This window comes from Antechinus flavipes, chromosome 1, assembly GCF_016432865.1.
Source record: "Antechinus flavipes isolate AdamAnt ecotype Samford, QLD, Australia chromosome 1, AdamAnt_v2, whole genome shotgun sequence".
In the NCBI taxonomy this organism is placed as follows: Eukaryota; Metazoa; Chordata; class Mammalia; order Dasyuromorphia; family Dasyuridae; genus Antechinus; species Antechinus flavipes.
Window position 1 is genome coordinate 237,163,136 of NC_067398.1, and position 19,984 is coordinate 237,183,119.

The window sequence follows — 19,984 nt, forward strand, 5'->3', positions numbered from 1 at the left end:
CTCCCCCTCCCCTCAGCCTCCCTTCCTCCTTGGAGATAGTCTTTGGGGCGCCTCGGGGCTCTCGCGAGATTTCGCTAGCGCCGCCGGAGCGAGTCCAGAACTTTGAAAAAGAAAAGAGCGAGAAGAGCGAGCCCCAGGAGCCTCCGCGGTAGCGGGGCCGTCATCCCGAGAGCATCCGCCTCCGCCGCGGCGGCGCGAGTGCTAGCTTGGGGGGCGTGCTAGCCTGCTGGGAGCTGGCGCGAAGAGAAGCCTGTTCTCTTCCCTACTCTCTCCACCCCCAGGCCTCAACCAGTCAGTCAGTTCCCTCCCTCCCTCCCTCTCTCTGGGGGCCCGTGGCAGGACCGGCTTTTCATCACCAAGTGGAGAGGAGGAGGAAAGAAAGGGTTGGAGGAGGACGAAAGGGGAGGTAGCTATGGGGAGATCGACTGCGGGCTCCTGCCGCATTTCGGAGGCAGCGGCAGTGTGAATCCTTTAGTACTTAAGTCTTCGAAGGTGGAGGGAGGGCGGTTTCCCTCTTGGCCCTAGGGGCTTAAACGAATCTCTAGAGAGCACCGGAGGCAGGAGTGGGAGCGGCTGGAGATTGCTGCTGCAGCTGCTCGAGCTCCCAGCAGCCGGGTCGGAGCAGGCGCGCGCGGAGGGCCTGGCCGCGTGCGTGGAGAGCAGTCGTGGGGGCGGGGGCCGAAGAAGGGGCGACTAAGAAAGAGCAGGACGGGTGTGGGGGGTGCCTGCGTCGCCTCAGTAGGGGTCGCCGGGTTTGAATAGTGGAGGGAGGAAAGCACTGGCTGAGCGAGGGAAAGAGGTTTCCTGTGTTTTGCTGGTTCCTCGGGCCTGGGGCGGCGCTTAGAAACCGAGCAACTGAGCCAGTGGAAAAGAGGGGTGGGTGGGTGTGAGACGGAGGGTACGGCCCGAGGAGGGAGGGGAAAAAGAGCTGAGAGGAGGGAGCTCTGGGCCCCGCCTCCCTCGTGTGGCCAGAGCTGCTGCTGCCCTGGCGGAGGCTTTAAACAGCCCGGACGTTTCCAGCTGGGCCCCACGGCTATCCCTTTCCTCCACTCCCCCCACCACCCCCAACCAGGCTGGAATTTGGGGCCAGCGGTGACCGCCTTGGGAAGCCGGGCTACGGACTATCTGCATCAGAGCTGCTTCCCCGGGAGAAGGAGGAGGGTGTGTGTAGCTAGTGGTTAACGGGAGGGCAGCGTTCTCCTCACCTGGGATTGCAGCAGCAGCAGAAGCATCACGCCGCTGCAGCTCTTGGTGACTTGGGGCGTAGAGGGCGCCGAGCCTGCGGGGTTTGCCTGGGCGGCCGCGCGCTGCTGCGGTTAAGGCGGCAATGGAGGTGGGGCAGAAGCCACAACACCCGGCGCCCTCCTCCAGCGCCCAAAGGCTGCCTGCTCCCGCCGGCGCTGAGGAGACGCAGCGCGTTTCTGCCGCTGCAACCCGGGTGGACCTTCCCGGGACGGCCTTGCTGGTCCAGGAGGATGCTGTGGCTTCCAGCCTTTCGGGAGGAGCGGACAGGGGCGGGGTGGCTGCGGCGGCAGGAGATGGCTTAGGGAGACCACTGGGTCCCACCCCAAGCCAGAGCAGGTTTCAGGTAGATCTGGTCACTGAGAACGCTGGGCGGGCGGCAGCGGCGGCGGCGGCAGCTGCGGCTGCAGCAGCTGCGGCGGCAGGGAGCACCACCGAGCCCCCGAAGGATGGGAAAGCTAGTGGCGAGAGCGGAGCGGGAAAGAGCAGCGAGGAAGCCAAAGGCCGGTTCCGGGTGAACTTCGTGGATCCGGCCGCCTCATCGTCTGCGGATGAGAGCCCTTCGGACGCGGCTGGGATCGGGGGAGAGGGGGCTAATGTTAGTTTCCAAAATGGGGGAGATACGGTGCTCAGCGAGGGCAGCAGCCTCCACTCGGGCAGTGGCGGCGGCGGCCACCACCATCACTACTACTATGACACCCACACCAATACCTACTACCTTCGCACCTTTGGCCACAACACTATGGATGCTGTGCCCAGAATCGATCACTATCGGCATACGGCCGCCAACCTGGGTGAGAAGCTACTCCGGCCCAGCCTGGCCGAGCTCCACGATGAACTGGAAAAGGTGAGACAGCTCCAAACGCGCGCCACCTCTGCCTCCTCCTACTTCTGACCCTCTGTCTCTCTTTCCTGACTATTCATCGTTACCTCTTCCTTCCTCCTTGGTAAGGTGGCATGAATGCATAGTTTCCTTGCTTTCTTTAAAGCCAGATGTCAAAATTGAGATTGCATAGGAATAGAATTCAGTTGACAAAGTTTGCGACATGGCACTCCTCTGTATAATAGCTCCATATGGTTTATATCTGTTAACTCACTTATCTTGAAACTATTATCTAATCCTCAGAATGACTATAAATCTAATTATTTTTTTGTTCCGGAAAAGTTGGGTCAGTTGGTCATGGATACAATGCAAAAGGAAAAAGAACAATTTAAAGTTTGTACCCTATTTATAGTTTTTAATGGCTCAGCTAAATCATTAAGATTAATCCTGCTTGAGAACGTGGAGGTAACTTAAGTCCTAAAATTTGGAATCTGACTGGGTGTGTAAGTGGCATATGAATTATTTTTAAAAATCACTTCTTTGAAGCTTGAATGTGCTGAAGATCTCAGAAATCTAAAGTCTTAGAACATGCTGTTCTTGATAAATTAAACACATTTGATGGTAAGCCTATGTTATTTAGGGTGAGTTTGGATGCAGGACATTTGTTTAATATTTGGTTCAAATTTATTTATTATTAATTACTAGAGAAGGATGAACTAGCTTTTATTATGAAAAATATCCAAGAAAGCTTTTGGGGGTTGAGGGGTAGGGACGAAGGTGTGAGAGAGAGATGGTGAAGGTATAATATCCTTTGTATAAACTATGTATTGTACTCTAAACCTTATTTTTTTGTCCATCAATTCACTTGCATTGTTGATTTGTATTCCCAGTATAATGTGATTTATATGGCATTCTATAGTAATAAATATCAAACTTTATCCCTTAAGGGCATAAATCTTTATCTTAAAATCATCCTTCTGTTAGATTATTATTCATATCTACTGAATTAAACATATGTAAAATCCCTTTTTACATTTAGCCTTGGGAAGAAATCATGGTAGGTTGAAACTAAATTTTTATCAACTTACGTAAATACTTTAAATCCAAACAACATGAAAGCCCCTTAACTCAAAATATTTCATGTGTTCAGCATTCTAGGGCAAGTATCAAGGATAGTGTGTGGCTCTTTTTATCCTCCTACAGCTTGGAATAGTTATGAAAGACCCCATTTCTTCTAACTACTTGTTTAAAAACCTAAGATTATTTTTTACTGTTTCTTTTTTGTTGTGACTTTTCTGATATGTTTGCATCCTTAATTATCAAGAATTTCTAATAATCGTTTTTGTTTTTCACACTTCTGCCATCTTTTTTCTCATTTTGTTTTTTTTTTTTTTCTTTTAAAAATACAGATCTACAAATTTAAGATAGACATGTAACAGATTGGTTTATTAGTGTGATGCTTGCCTCTGCATTGAATCTACTATTGTAAAAGTATCATAAAAGTGAATTTCTAATTCATTGTTGGCGTGTGATAACTTAGTTCAAAAGTCTTAACTGTCCTTAAAAAGTTTTTCCTTGAGAAACAAACTCTTAAACTCTTTCAGATTAAAATTTGTGTCGTTTTAACTGAGCTATCAGTCTTGTATCTTTCAGAAGAAATAAAAATGCATTTTTGTGCTTTGTTTTTGACATATTTAAGAATTATTTTTCAAAAATATTGGAATTTTTTATTGTGTATTTGAAAACATTTTTTCTTTTCCCCTTTCCTTTCTACGTCAACTTTTTTTAAAAAACGTGGTTCTTTAGGTCCAAGTTCAAGCAGACTGTTGAAATTAACTTGATGTATAAAGTTAGTCAACTGTTTGTTTCTCCAAGTAGAGAATACTTGAATAATTATTAATGGTTCCTTACTTTCCACCTATGGATCTAGTTCCAGACTGTTAACAGAAAGGAGATGAGGAAGTGACTTAGTCATAAAACTACAGATTGAAGAAGTCAATGTGTAGTTAGTCGGGGCAAATAGATTAAATGATAGTTTGCTGATGCTTCATTCTTCATAAGTAAATCTTATTTTCAAATTTGACAGTGCCTGTTTTTAAACTTCCAAGGATGTATATGACTTGTCTATATATGATGACTGTTTTTGTTCTCTGTGCATTCATAGAAAGTAGCACCTAATCTGCCTAATAGAATTTTGTCCTGTTTACTCCAGAAAGAAACTTTTTAAAACCCAGGGATTTAACAATTTTCCCAACTCTAGGAATTATGGGGGGGAGTGGGGAGAAACTTTAAGTTAGTTTGAGTGCTCTTTTCATGATGTAGAGTTGGTATTAGAGAAAATTGGTTTTGAGATGGTGAAAAATTCTTAGTTTTCTTCTTAGTGTGTCCCCAAATCAGAATTTAATAGAATTTTTGTAGTTAAATTTAAAAAGCATTTATTAAGTTATTTTTCAAGGTACTGGGAAATACAAAGATAAAATGACAATCTCAGATGTTTATGATTCCCTTCTCTTTCTCCTTTTTCTTACTCTTCCTTTCTTTTCCTTTTTTCCGCCTTCTCTTTTCCTTTCCCTTTTCTTTCTTTCCCTGTTTCCCTCTTCTTTTTCCTTGTTTCTCCTTCATTTCTTCCCCTCCCTCACCCATTCCTTCACTCTTTCTCTTCCCTTTCCCCTTACTTGAAGTACAGGACCATTCATTGACTTAATTCTAATGATTTCCATAAAAGCTTTGTCGTGTTCTGTTTTTGTGACTTGGGTCAGTTCATCTTGTCTTAGCTTTATGCCCCTGTGTTTCCACAGTCTCACAATATTGGTGGAAACATTCAGTCCACTTTAGCCCTATTCGGTAAGAGAATTAGAAAATCCATTGGTGGTGGGAATTTAGTGAACCACACTGACTATCTTGTGACTCAGTACCTTTTCTTATTCAGTTATAGATCAGTCTGTCTCCGCTGTATTGGGGTTCCAGACCATAGCTGAGGAGGTCTGATCCTGATTTGTTATAGGCAGTTGCTTAATAAATAATATTCTTGGAAGTTTGAACCTTTGTTTCCTCAATCATTTTATAGGTAACTCAGTAACTCAGAATTGCATATCTCAAGTGATCTACCAATCCCAGATTCTCCAGCATCTGGGATGACAGCCATGTGCCACTATACCCAGCGGAGCACTATTTCTACCTGTTTTTTCTTGCCACATGACCTCTCATCTTTTCTCTGTCTTTATGCATCTTTTACTCTTATTCTTTGAAGGTTACTCATTTAGTATGTGTTGTAGCTTGTTCAAACCATGCAAATGTCTATTAACCCTCTGAATCCATCTTATAGAAACATTTCCCTGTGGATGGTAAAGTACTCCAGATGCTCCTGTTGATACATGATATTGTACTGGTTGCACCAACCCACAAAATGTTGCATAATCTTCTCGAAGCTATCTGTTAACTATTTAAGAGTTGTCCTCATCCATTTGATCTTTCCAGTGTGGATAGTCAGACCAAATTTTACCTGTTGCCCAGTTTTGACTTGCAGTTAGTGTATAAATGGAAGGTCTTTGGGCTCAGAATCAAAGAGGAAGAGAGCAGGCTCTGGATTGTGCTTTGGAAATTACAAAGTTCTAATTACCTCACATTTCTCCATGAAAACAGAGACCCATCATTTTAGTAACAGTAATCTACTGACATGTATAGCTACAAAACATGGAGCAAATTTTACAAAGTAGTAAAAATGTATAATGTGTAGTTCAAATTGAAATATTATTTGGATAGGAGAAGTCCTTGGCAATATGAAATGTCTGAAAAGGGAAGGAGTGATAGTTAGGTCAGGTGTACCTGAAGTGTGCCTTAAAAGAAGAGGAAGAGTTCAAGAGGCAGAGTGAGGGAGTCTGTGCACAGTGGAAGGGGTGGGGCGCAGAAAGGTGGGGAAACAGGTATCCCAGTTGGCTTGGAATGGAGAGTATGGAGAGGTAAAATGAAATACTAATATACAATAAGATGAAATAAGGCCAGTTAGAAGGAAATTGGAGTCAGATTGAGGAGGGTTTTGAATGTCAGGCTTAGGAATCTATATCTTTTAGTGTATACTAGAAAGCCACTAAAAGTTTTTATGCATGGGGAAGCTGATTTTGGCATGCATATCTGGCACATAGCAGGCCCTTATTAAATGCTTGTTTGTCAATTGATTGACCTTATTATAAGGACAGCTTATAAGAGGAAGAGGTTAGAGGCAGGGAGATCAGTCAGGTTGTTGAGTAGTTCAGTTAAGAAATTGAAGACTAAACTAAATAAGGCAGTTTTCATTAGAAAAGGGAGGGACAAATGAGATAGTACTCTTTGAGGGGATTTCTCAGAAATATGATTAACAAAACTTGCTACGAAGTAGTGGGGCAGAGAGGACTGAGTTTTTGAATTTGGATGATGTCATCAGCAAAGATATAAAAAAAATTAAGAAGACAGGCAATTTTGAGGAGAAATTTTGATTCTGTATCCATTATAGAAGAATACAAAGCTTAAGAAAATCAAACTGAAGTCAGAAGAACTTCTGGAATATGTCACTTAATCTCCAATAACTATAGGAGACTTCTGGAATAATTGATAATAAGAATGAAGAGTATAAGATGTTGGTAAGACCCTCAGTCACCAAAGACTAACTTTATTTTCACATTGTAGTGTTTAAGTCACTTAAAAATCATGTACCACATCTATGTAAGATATTACGTTAAAGATGAAATTAATTCGCATCCTCTGATACATTGACAGTAAAAAGGAAATCAAGTAATATTTATGTGACAAGAGAAACTGTCAATTTGAAATTTTAAAAGAGATAATCTCACATGTGTAATCAAAATTTGAATCAATACCTGCTCCTTTCTTCTTCTCACATACCTGGTTGTATTTTGAATTCCATTGTATCTCATTAAAGTATAAAGTATCTCATTAAAATATATTCTTGTGAAGTACCTTTATAATATTTTGGCATTTGTCCCTATTAATTTATATGTAATGTGTACTTGAAAATGTATAGCAGCTATTTGAGTTGGCTCCATACTTAACTGAAATATATCTGAACCTGTAATTAAATTGTAACATTGAAATAACTGTTCTGTTTTTTAATGGGAGAAATATTATACAATGGGGAAAGCTCCTGTTAACAGAGGTTTTGAAGCCAAACCTTGGGTGGTGATGGTTTGAACAAATATCCTATGCATCTGAATCGGAGCCTGTCACCAACTGTTTATTAGAAATTTCTGACGTTTAATAGGCATTTCAAGCTCACTATATTCAGAACGGATCTCATTATCATCCCATTTTCCTTAGCTCCAGTTGGGTATATCTGACAGCCTTTTATTTACATAGATTCACAACCTCACCAGACAATAGATTTACAGTTGGAAGCAATTTAAGAGGACTTCAACTCTAACTCCTCATTTTACAAACAAGGAAACTAAAGCCTAGAGAGTGAGTAGCTTGCCGAGGTCACATAGCTAGTGAGTGTTTGAAAGGGAATTGAGCCCTGGTTTTCCTTATTCCAAATCAAGCTCTCTCCTTGCTGTGCCAGGTTGTCTTTCATTATCCATTCTTCTCTCTACTCCTCTTATCCATTCACTTTCTAGGTTTTGTTGATTCCACTTCTATTAGAGCTTGGATCCATCCTGGTTCAGGCCCTTATCACCTCTAATTACTCCAAATTTTTTCCCCTGCTTCCAAACTTTTTCTTTGCTAATTCACTTTCCATGCAATTACCAAGTTGACATTTCTAAAGAGTCGTCTTATGCCACTTACTTGCTCAAGAAGCTGCATTGGCTCTCTTCGGTTTTTAGAATCAAATGCAACCTTCTTGGTTTAGCATTTTAAAACTCTTCATAATCTGCTTACATTCTCTCTTTCTAGGCTTATTATCCTCCTTTGTGCACTCTGTGAGTTGACCACCTTCTTTGTTGATCCCTCCACAGATTTTACAGCTTTGTGCCCCTGTGCCTTTGTCTTCCTAGTATATATGTTCCTTGTTTTCCTCTATCTCTTAGGATATTTAGTTTACTTTAGATGGGCACAAGTTAAAGTGGCATAGATGCCACTTCCTGCAAGAAAAATACATTAGTATCCCAGTGGCTAGTGGCCTTTTCCCACAAGAAATTACTTTAGGCATCTGCAAGAATCCTTTCCTAGCCCTCCTTAGTTTTGTTGCCTTTTTCTGTGGCTATCCCACAGGCTATCTTTTCCCTCCTTCCCTCTCCTCCTCCCCGTCCCTCCTCCCTCCCCTCCCCTCCCCTCCCCTCCCCTCCCTTCCCCTCCCCTCCCTTCTCTCTCTCTCTCTCTCTCTCTGTGTGTGTGTGTGTGTGTGTGTGTGTGTATCTTAATTATTTATACTTGTTTGTTTGCACATTATCTTCCTCATTAAAATGAGCTCCTAAAAAAGCAGACTGTAAAAAACCTTTCTTAGAATCTTCAACTTTTAAAACAGCTCCTGGCATGTAGGTAGATAATAAATACAAAGTGACTGACTTCCAGTTTTACTTTTTTGGGAACATACTATTTTCACTTTAATAGACTCTTTGAGGGCAAGTCAGTTTTATCCCTCCTTTCCTTCTTTTTTGGCCTTTATTATCTCCCTATCCTAGACAGTGTTTAGTACTTGTGTGGAAGTTTAAAAAATGCTTTTGCCTAATGAACACTAAAACCAAAGAGATTAATTAGCCTACAAATCCATTACATTTTAGAGAGATAGACTAGGGGAAGAGGCATGACGTAATTACTTGAAGTCCCAAATTTACAAATGAACCAAACATAAAGGCATTGATGATTCAATTTCAATTACTTTCCCTTCATTTCTCTTCACAGTATATTATCATACAATACAATAATTTATGAGATGCCTTTTATGTACCATGCTATGTACTAAATTCTTTTTTTTAAATATGTATACATATTTATCCAATTATGCTGCACAAGAAAAATCAGATCAAAAAGGGAAAAAAAAGGAGAAAGAAAACAAAATGCAAGCAAACAACAAAAAGAGTGAAAATGCTGTGTTATGATCCACACTTAGTTCCCACAATTCTTTCTCTTGAGTGTAGATGGCTCTCTCCATCATAAGATCATCATAATTGATCTACGTATAATCTTGTTGCCATGTACATTGATTTTCTGGTTCTGCTCACTTCACCTGGCATTAATTCATGTAAGTCCCTCCAGGCCTCTCTGAAATTGTACTGCTGATTGTTTCTTACAGAACAGTAATATTCCATAACATTCATATACCATAGCTTATTCAGCCATTCTCCAACTGATGGGCATCCACTCAATTTCCAGTTTCTTGCCTATGTATTAAACTCTTAAGGAATACAAATTAAAAAAAAAAAAAGACTTTCTCTGTCATCAAAGAGTTTTTAGTCTCTAAAGAGGATAGACTAAGATATCTAAGCTATTACTTTTTTATCTTTTCTCCCTTTTTGCTTTTGCTAAGTAAAGAAAGGGTGAGGAGAAAATATTTCACTGCCTCTTTTTTCTCTCCTCACCCCTTTGCATCAGGTTTCAGACTGCTCTCTCAGAAATCACTAACAGCCATTTAATTACTAAATTCAGTGGCTTTTTTTTTTTTTTTATTAGACCACATCCTCATTGATCTTTCTCCTCTTCAATATCTCCCTTTCCTGGATACTTTCCTTACCCTCTTGGCTTTTATAATACTTTTTTTCCGGTTCTCCTAACCTTCCATTCCTAAAGTCTTCTTACCTGAATCATTCTTTTCCTGCCCCCTTAAGTGTATGTTTTTTCCTAAGTCTCATTCTGGGCCCCCCTTTTTTCCCCACTTCTTTCACATCTTTCATTTAGTAAACGCATTTGTTTTATTAGTTCAGCTTTTATTATCCATATGGAAATGACTTCTGAAGCTATAAATCCATATTTAGTTTCTCCTGCAAGCTCTGGTCTACCTCAGATGCCTGTTGTACATTTTTGTCTCAATAACTGGTTGCTACCTTAAACTCAACATGTTTAAAACTGGATTCTTCACCTTTTTCTATGCCTTCTTATTTTCCTATGTTATTTTTACTGGTGGTAGCACAATGCTTCAGTTATTGAACTTCTGTTTCATCTTCAGTTCTTTCACCCCTACAACCAAATCCTGTCAATTTCCACAATTCTCTCACATCTATTCCCTCCTTCCTATTTAACATTACCCCACCCCAGTCAGTTCTAACTTTTTTCTTCTAACTGTGCTTAGCACATAGTTGGTGCTTCAATAAATGCTTTCTTGCTAAATGACTTTAAGACGACTGTGTGCTTTTTAAAGAGAAATTAATAACCCCTGCAGCTTCTATATCGCTTTGAAAATCTTTGCTTTTTTCTGAGAATTAATTAGGCTATTTTGCATCTATTCCATTCCAGACATTATTTTTTGTTTTTAGCCCTCCTTAGAGCTGTAGTGTAGTTATCCTTTTTCATTTTAGATGTGAATGAGCCTTGAAATCCATACACATGTAACTGCTGCACTATTTTTTTCACAGTTACTGAAATGTACTCTTTAAAGCATTGTAGTTCTTGTACTTTTCCTTGGAGTAATTAACATTAACCTCATAAATATAACAATTAAAAATACAACAGAAGAAAACAATGAAAACTATGGCAAAATCCAGCACTCAGATGATAGAAAACTAATTAAATATGGGGTAAACAACTCAGTTCAGTTTTATTTGGTCAGCCATCCAGTCAGACTGTTGTCATTAGAAGCACAAACATGTTCCACTGCTGTCACAAAATGAAGACATTTCAAAATTATTTAATGTTTAATATTTAATTTGCGTATCATCATAGGGAAAGAGGTAGGGAATGAACATTGGTTAAATGCCAAACATTTTACAAATATTAGCTCATTCGGTACTCCCTACCACTCTGAGCTAAGCTCTGTTATTGTGCCTGTTTTCATAGTTGAGGAAAGTGGGGCAGGTGGAGGTTTTAGTGACTTGTCTGGGGTCACTTAGCTGAGGAGGGTTGAACTTGAACTTCAGTCTTCTGACTGCAGGCCCAGATCTCAGTTCTTTGTGTCACCTAGCTATGCTATACAAGCAGTGTACTTATTTAAACAGCTGCATGAAAGATGAAAATATTCATACTCAGTGGATCTGTAATTTAATTAATGGAGTATTTCCTTTGTTTAGTGTGGTCCCTTCTCATTCTGTTTGATTCTTTTCAATGTTCTCCCATTTATTTTCTAGAAGCATGAACTACCCAGCCACTTTTAATGTGGGGTCCATGAACTTCTCGTTGTACATTTTGCTAACTATTTTAATGTAATTGGTTTCCTTTGTATACATTTATAACATTGTGAGGTGCCCCTAAAAGTTAAAAAACTTTAAAATCATGTGGGGCCCTATTTAGCTATCATTCTGTGGCTATTTCACTTCCTAATTTCTTTCAGTAATATGCTTTATGCCACTAATTTTATATACATCATCAGTAGAAGTATGCTACCTCATACATACATCATACATCCCACCTCTACTGTGTTTTTCTCCATTGCCTTTTGATTTGATTTGCAATTGTAATTCTTTGGAAATTGTGGTATTTCAAGAGGCTTTTAAAGATACAACTGTCTTTAAGCCAGCATTTGTTATAAAAAATATATCCTTGGATCATGGAGAAATTTGAGGTCATTGTAAACACTTGGACCTTATTAGATGAAATTCACCTTAAACTCTTCCTTGTGTTCAATTCTGGACCCATTTCAATTATTAATCAATAGGTATTAATTTACTAAATGTTTACTATGTGCCAGATACCAGGATATGTGTTGTACATATCAATGCTTATAGGCCAACTAGGTGATACAGCAGATAAGAGTGGCTGATATTAGGAAGACTCTTAGTCCTGCATTTGAACCTGGCTTCAGATACTAGCTGATATGAGTCATATCACCCTGGGAAAATCATATCACTTTTTTTTTGCCTTAGTTTCCTCGTCTATAAAACGAACTAGAGGAGGAATTATGAACTTTCCAATAATTTTGCCAAGAAAACCCAAAATGGGATTTCTTAAGAGTCTGACACAACGAAAACAATTGAACCAATCTATGTGCGCACATGTTCAAAATAATATGGAGAATAGATGTACAGGGTTTTGAAGGAAGGCAGGAATTCTAAAAGACAAGTGAAAATTAAGAGCATTTTCAGAACAAAATAACAAAATAGAATACAGACTATTGTGCATGAGGAAGAGCAAATAGGCCAGTTTGATTGGACAACAGAGTATTAAAAAGATTTTTCAGTCTCCTAAGTAGGAGGAATCTAAGATATAAAGAGCTTAAAATGCCAAATAATAGTTCATATTTGATCCTAGTAGTAATAGGGAACCATTGAAGTTTGTGATGTACCTGAAAAATCATTTCAAGAAATTTTGGGAATAGACCTGGGAGACTGTTATAATAGATGTTAAAAGCCATTATAGTAGGAGCTATGAGTGGAGAGAAAAGAGGTTGTGAGAAATAAGAAAAGAATTTAACAAAATATTTAAAAACTGAATGGATATGTGAGTGGTAAATGGACTTAAGTGACTGGAAGAATGCCTTTGATGAGTAATAACAAAGTTCAGAAGAAAAGTGGTTTTTGGTGGGGGACATAATTATTTTGTACAAATTAAATTTGAGGTGTCCAGGAGACATCTAGTTTGAAATGTCCAATAAGTAGTTGATAATATAAGAATAGAGCCACAGAAAAGAGACTAGATGAATAGATCTGGAAATCATCTCTACTTAAAGATACTTGAACTCATGGGATTTAATGTGATCACCAAATAAGATAATATAAATAAAGGGAAAAGAGAAGAGACAGTAGGGGACAATCTTGAGGAATATTCAGTTAGTAAATGTCAGATAGATCAAATGCCAGAAAATAAAACTGAGGAGCAGTCAGACTACTAAAAGAGCAGTGTAATGAAAACCCAAAAAGAAAAAAACATCTAAGGAGCCAAGAGTCTATAGTATCAAATGCTATAGAGCAGGGCTTCTTAAACTTTTCACACTCTTTCACCCGAGAGATTTTTACATGTCTCTCGGTATATAAGTATATAAAATAGTTACACAAATCAAACATTTACTGATAATAAATCATAATTCTGCAGCCCCCACATTCAATTATGAGACTCTATGGGTTTACAAACCACAGTATGAGAAGTTTTGCTATAGAGAGATAAAGAATATTGAAAAACTGAAGGAAGTAGTTTTAAAGTAAATATTAAGGTTGGAAGCTAAGTTACAGAGAATTTTGAAGACAGTAAGAAGAGGAAGTGAAGGCATAAAATGTAGACAATTTATTTTAAAGGGTTAGCCTAGTGGGAGAGAACACATAAAGCATAATAGCTGACAGATATAATAGGATTTAATAACGATTTTTAGTAATGGAAAAAGTTGGATATGTTTGTTAACAGCAGGGAATCAACTAGTAAATAGGTAGAAATGAAAGATGAGGAAGAAACTGGAATGGGATTTATTAGGAATTAAAGATAAAGAGTGGATGGCCTTTTTCATCACTCTAGTATTGAGAGTAGTTATCAGTCCTTTGTTTTCCAAAAGGATCAATGACATCATGATGGGTGAAGACTTGCACTTGAATTGCTCTCTTCTTCAGTGGTAAGATAAAAGTCAAGACTCCTGGCAGTGGACTGGGATATAGATCTTTCTACATGTCTTTCTAAATTAAGTTGTTTTCCTGGCCTCAGTTTGTCTGAAGAAATACCCATTCAGCAATTGAGGAAATCTGAGACAATTTACTTTTTGTCCTGTGCTGCTTTGGTATGTTTTCTCTGGACTACTCCATTGGATTCCACAATGGAGCTACTTGACTACACTTTCAAACCCAAATCACCCTGACTTTCATTGAATGGCAAATAACACAGCCCCAGCCCAAGCTTCTGTGGCTCATTGCTTAGATTTTGATGGTTTAGAATGGAGAGAAAAGGGAGCTAGTTCTAAATGTTACTGAAGGCTTGAAAGGAATAAAGCATTTGGAATAGCTGCTGTGTTGTGACAAATAGAGCATTAATTCGAAAAGAAGAAAGGGTAGAAAGATTGCCTTGATGCAGTAAGAACCAAATTAAAATTAAATTAAATTTTTTTCTCTTGAAATGCAATCTTATTTAATTTTTTTGTGTTCTGAGTTGTACTGTGGGATTATTTTTGCTTTCTTAGGAGGTGGATAATATGTTTCATCATGAATCATGTGGAATTATGTTGGAGAATTCTTAAATCTTTAAAAATTGTCTTTAAGTCTCATTTTTAAAATGTATAATTGACTCAAATTTGCAAGTCATTCTCTAATTGATAAATGATCAAAGGGTATGAACAGAGATAAAATTAAAACCATTTCTAGTCATATGAAAAAATCTTCTACATCACTATTGATCAGAAAAATGCAAAATCAAGACAATTCTGAACTATCTCTATACACCTCTCAGACTGGCTAAAACAATAGGGAAAAGAAGATAAATTTTGGAGGAGATGTGGGAAAACTGGGACACTAATACATTGTTAGTGGAGTTATGAACTGATCCAATCATTCTTTAAGTATTCTTTTTAGTATAGATTATTCTCTTGTTTTTGCTTACTTCACTCTGTATCAGTTCATACAAGTCTTCTCAAGTTTCTTGGAAACCAATCCCTTCATCAGTAGTATTCTACCACATTCATTTTAATATAATTTGGTCATCTATTTCCCAGTTTATTGATACTCCTTCAGTTTCCAGTTTTTTTGCCACCACAAAAAAAATAGCTAAATATTTTGGTATATTTGACTTCTTTTCCCTTTCTTTGATCTCTTAGGAATATAGTAGTAGTACCAAATATAGTAGTAGGATTAAAGAATATACACAGTTTAATAAGTTTTGGAGGATAGTTCCAAATTACTTTCTAGAATGGTTGGACAAGTTCATAGCTTCTCCTTAATGTGTTAATTCATTTATTTCGCCATAGCCACTTCTAGTCTTTATCATTTTTCCTTTTTTTTGGTCAATTTTGCTCATTGATAGGTGTAAGGTAAAACCTTAAGAGTTGTTTCAGTTTACATTTCTCTAACTAGCAGTGATTTAGAGCAATTTAATACAAATGTTTATATGGCTATTGATTTCTTGGATTTCTTCCTCTGAAAACTATTATTTGTATTCTTTGCCAGATCTTATCATTTTGGGAATGACACTTATTTTTATAAACTTGAATCAGTTCCTATATAACTTAGAAATGTGGCATTTAACAGTGCAAAGATTTCCCCCCTCACTTGATTTTCTTTTCATTTTAGCTGCATTTGGTTTTGTTTGTGCAATACCTTTTTAAATCAAAATTTCCCCCTTTATTGCTATCCTTTTTATCTCGTTTGGGCTCAAACTCTTATCCATTAATCTGAATTTTTTTTTTTTAAATTTTCCCTCTGATTGATGTCACTCTTCATGTTTAAGTCATATATCCATTTGTAGCTGATTTTGGTATAAGGTAAGAAATATTTGTCTATATGTAATTTTTGCCTGATTGTTTTCCAGTTTTTCCATTACTTTTTGTTGAATAGGGAATTCTGTTTAAAACACTACTCTACCGTGCTCATTTGCTCTTGTATGTTGCATACCAAATTGGTTCCATTAACACCACATTTAATGCTACTTTGTAATGGAGTTTAAGAACTGGTATTTCAATGATTCTTTCTTTCCCACTTTTTTCCCATAAATTCTGTTGAGAGTTTTGAATTGTTTTCTAACATACAATTGGGTTGTTTTGTTTTGTCTTTAGCACTATAAAGTAATCCCATTGGTTGTTATGGCTTTGAATAAGTAAATTAATTTAGATAGTATTATCATTTGTATTATATTGTCTGGATCTATCCACGAATAATTAGATAACATGAATTTCCAATGGCTCTAGTCTGCTGCTATGAGGGACTTTCTCTAGCTTTGTTCAGTATCACATGAAGTAAGAGTAAAAGAGCTGATGGTGGGAAAATAGAGTATATGACTTTGAGAAGAAATGATCAGGAAAAATGTAACAGGAAAAAGAGATTATAAAATACAAGGATAGTATAAGAGTTGAATTTATTTGTAGAGGAAATAAGTATAGGTTTGAAGTAGATGGGAAAGAATGTGCAGAGTTAAGGAAGAAGAGGAGTTTGGTCTTCAGCAGTTGGATTGTATTTTACTGGAATGAGGAAGTTATGGGAGAAGATGTATGCTAGTCTTTGAAGAATTCAAAAACTAACCAGCATTTATTGTCTAGTTTGTAATAAGTGTTGTACTAGGGATATAAAGAAAGAGGCAAAACAAGCTCCTGAATGAATTTCATGGGAGAGGGGAGAAAGAAGAGAAAACATATAAATTAGATCAAATACAACAAAAATAGAATAGATGGATAGTAATCTTACTCGGCGTGGTACTAGCATGTAAGAGGATCAGGAGAAACCTCTGGGAAGAGGTGGCTTTTAAGCTGACTTTTAAAGGTAGCCAGTAAATTCTGAGAATCACAAAGTGGGAAGAATAGCTTTCTGAGAAGCACAGAGATGGGAGAGTAGTGTCAAGGAATAGCAAGTAGGCTAGAATATAGAGTTTATGGAAGTTTAGGAAGTAAAATGTAATAAAATTGGAAATGAAGGGAGGGGCCATTTTGTGAATAGTTAAATGATCCCCCAAAACAGACTTTGTATTTTTATCTTGAAGGCAGTAGAAACCACTGATAGTTTTGAATAGAGGGAGTAACACATCAGACCCACACTTTAAGAAAAAAGTGAATACTATCAGCTATGTAGAGAATGCCTTGGATTTAGAAAAGACTTGAGCCAGGAAGACTTGGAAAGAAAGGGGATTTGGCTTCTCTGGGAGATGTTGTCAAGAAAAAAAAATTAAAAGATTTGGCAGCTAATTAAATTTTTGAAGAAATTATTGAAGAAAGCAAGAGAGAAGCATTATGATACAAACTTGGATGACTGGGATAATAGTAGTGCCCTTGATAGAGGAAAGTTTGGAAGAGAGCTAACTTTTGGAGAAAATGTAACCAATTTTGTTGTGCACATACTGAGTTTCAATACCTATGGGACATGTCCCATAGGTAGCTGGTGAGGCAAGGACTCAAATTCAGAAGAGTAACTAAGGCTGGATAAATCGATCTGCATAGAGAGGTAGTAAGTGAATCCATGAGATTGCTGTATGAGAGAATATATAAAGAAAAGAGACTATGTGGGATAAAAGTATAGTCCCCTGAAGAAGGCAAGGGATTAAAAGTTAAAGGTTAATTGTCAAGATTTCTGACAAGAAATATGGTGATGTCATAGGAGGCCTCCACACCTCTACCTCATGACAGGAATGAACAGGGCCTGTAACCAAAGTGTCCCTGATCATCCCCATCAAGAGGCTGTAAATAGTGTGTCTTGGAACATATTAGGCCAGGAGCAAGAAATAATGTTGTGTCCCCTTCTGCCTCAAAGGTCCTTTGTTTTATGTTTTAGCTTGTGGGACTCTTTGTTGTGATGGACTAACCCAATAGGTTTCTCACTCAGCATGTCATAGGACAATGTGTAATTTTTCTTTTTCTTTTCTTTCTTTCTTTTATTTTAAACCACATCTCCTTATGAGTCATATTGGGAGAGAAAAATCAGAATAAATGGGGAAAACTGGGAGAGAAAAAATAAATAGAAGAAAAAAGGGGGGAAAAAGTAAACATAACATGTGTTGATTTACATTCAATCTCCATATTTCTTTCCCTGGATGTGGATTGCTTTTTCCATTAAAGTTTATTGGAATTCCTTTGGATCACTGAAATGCTGAAAAGAACCAAATCTTTCATAGTTGATCATTGCACAATCTTGCTGTTACTATATACAGTGTATGCCTGGTTCTCCTTGTTTCATTCAGCATCAGTTTGTGTAAATCCTACCAAGGCCTTTCTAAAATAAGCTTGTTCATCTTTTTATAGAATAATAATATTCCTTTACTTCCCCATTTGATGGAAATCAAATTTTCAATTCTTTGCTACCGCAAAAAGAGCTGCTACCAATATGCATGATGCAATATGCATAAATCCTAGCCATCATATCAGGAGAGAGAAATAATTTTGTCTCTTTTTTGCCTATCTTTGTTTTTTATTTCTCACTCTTTTGTTTTACTGCCAAGACTAACATTTCTAGAATAATAGTATGGAGAAGGGCATCTTTGTTTACTGTTTTATGTATTAGAATTTTATGGTTTCTCCATTATAATACTAGTTTTTAGTAGATATATTTTATCCTATTGAAAATAGATGCCTCTTATATTTGTATTCTAGAGGATTTATTTGCTTTGCTTTATTTTAGCATAAATGTTTGATATGTGATATATAAATGCTTTTTTCTAACCTTCAAGTGAGGAAATTGAGGCTTAGAGAGATGAAGACTTGCACCTGGTAAGAACCTAATATACGTTGAATTAAACTGTCCTGAGTTCCTGAAACTGTGATACAGTTGGAAAGACAACCAACAATTTAGAGTTGGGAGGATATTAGTTTGCCATCTGGTAAACTCAGAGAAGTCACTTAAATTTTTCTTCAACTTAGTTTCTTCATTTGTAAAATAGTAATAATAGTTTTTGTTATCTAAAGGTAAACTATTGTGCAGAAAATATCTTATATAAGTTTTAAACCACTTCTGAATGTAAATTATTGTTTTTTGATCAATTGTCTATTGAAAGAGGTTAGACTTGTTCTGCTTGGACTTTAGATAGAATAGAACTAAGAGCTGCAGAGATACAGAATTCTGCTTATATTAGTAAAAATTTTGCAACAGAACTGTGCAAAAGCAGTATAGGTAGTATTGTGTTTCACCAGTAGATTCTGATAAAGTACTTGTTCAAAATATTGTAGACACTATTTTTTATGCACAAGGTCTATTTTAACTTTTGATCAAAGTTATACTTTTGACAGTGACAGAGACCAAACTAGAACTCATTTTGATAGTATGATAGGGAAAAAAATGCTTGATTTAGATGTAGATATTCTGGGTTTGAATTCTAGTTACTCGATCCTAAAGCATAGAGGGCCAAGGGCATACAAACTGCTTTGGGATGGGATAGCTAGGTTCTGGTCCCTCTTTTTGCTTTCATCTGCAACTAAGCAAAGTTGGTGTTTTTGCAAAGAGGAGATTTTGTTCTTTGAATTATTCTCAGCTGTGCTCAGTCCTGATCCCTAGATCCCTTATACTGGAAAGCACACTGATGGCAGGCCTCTTAGATGATGTGAGGAGTAAGAAGAGTCCTTATGGTCACCTTCTGGGAATTAGCTTTGCTGAAACGCTCAGAGGTCAGGTCAGCTGTAGTACCCATTTACCAGAGAACATACTGGTTTTAGTCATGTTTTCTTCTCCCCCTTTCCCCAAATACCTATAGGTCTTTGACTACTTTGTGCAGTTTTGAATTGGACAACTTCCGGGTATTCGTTCATTAGAAATTATTGAATTTTTTAACCATCTAGTGCTTATTTTCCCTGGAGGTAGGCTTGATTGAAACCTTACATATTACCATTTTTTGCTGGAAGTTATCTCTAGTATGTATAATTGTGAAAGATTGTTAAATTAAAAGAAAGTATTATGCTTTAGTTATGCAGAAAATTCTATTCTGAAAGGAGATGCAAGTTTTCTTTTTTTTTCTTTTTTTTTATTTTTATTTAATAATTACTTTATATTGACACTCGTTTCTGTTCCAATTTTTTTTCCCTCCCTCCCTCCACCCCCTCCCCTAGATGGCAAGCAGTCCTTTATATGTTGGATATGTTGCAGTATATCCTAGATACAATATATGTTTGCAGAACCGAACAGTTCTCTTGTTGCACAGGGAAAATTGGATTCAGAAGGTATAAATAACCCGGGAAGAAAAACAAAAATGCAGATAGTTCACATTCGTTTCCCAGTGTTCTTTCTTTGGGTGTAGCTGCTTTTGTCC

At 37.7% G+C, this 19,984-nt stretch overlaps 1 protein-coding gene across 2 annotated transcripts in view; it reads left to right on the top strand.

The window, feature by feature from the left end:
* The first annotated feature begins 927 nt into the window (after positions 1 to 927).
* The window catches only part of SLC12A2 (solute carrier family 12 member 2), a 113,509-nt gene continuing 94,452 nt past the window's right edge, over positions 928 to 19,984 (top strand). For both annotated transcript variants that reach the window (XM_051998306.1, XM_051998314.1), the window contains exon 1: positions 928 to 2,089. In XM_051998306.1, the coding sequence (XP_051854266.1) occupies positions 1,328 to 2,089 (762 nt within the window). In that variant the 5' untranslated portion in view covers positions 928 to 1,327. The remainder of the gene's footprint in view (positions 2,090 to 19,984) is intronic.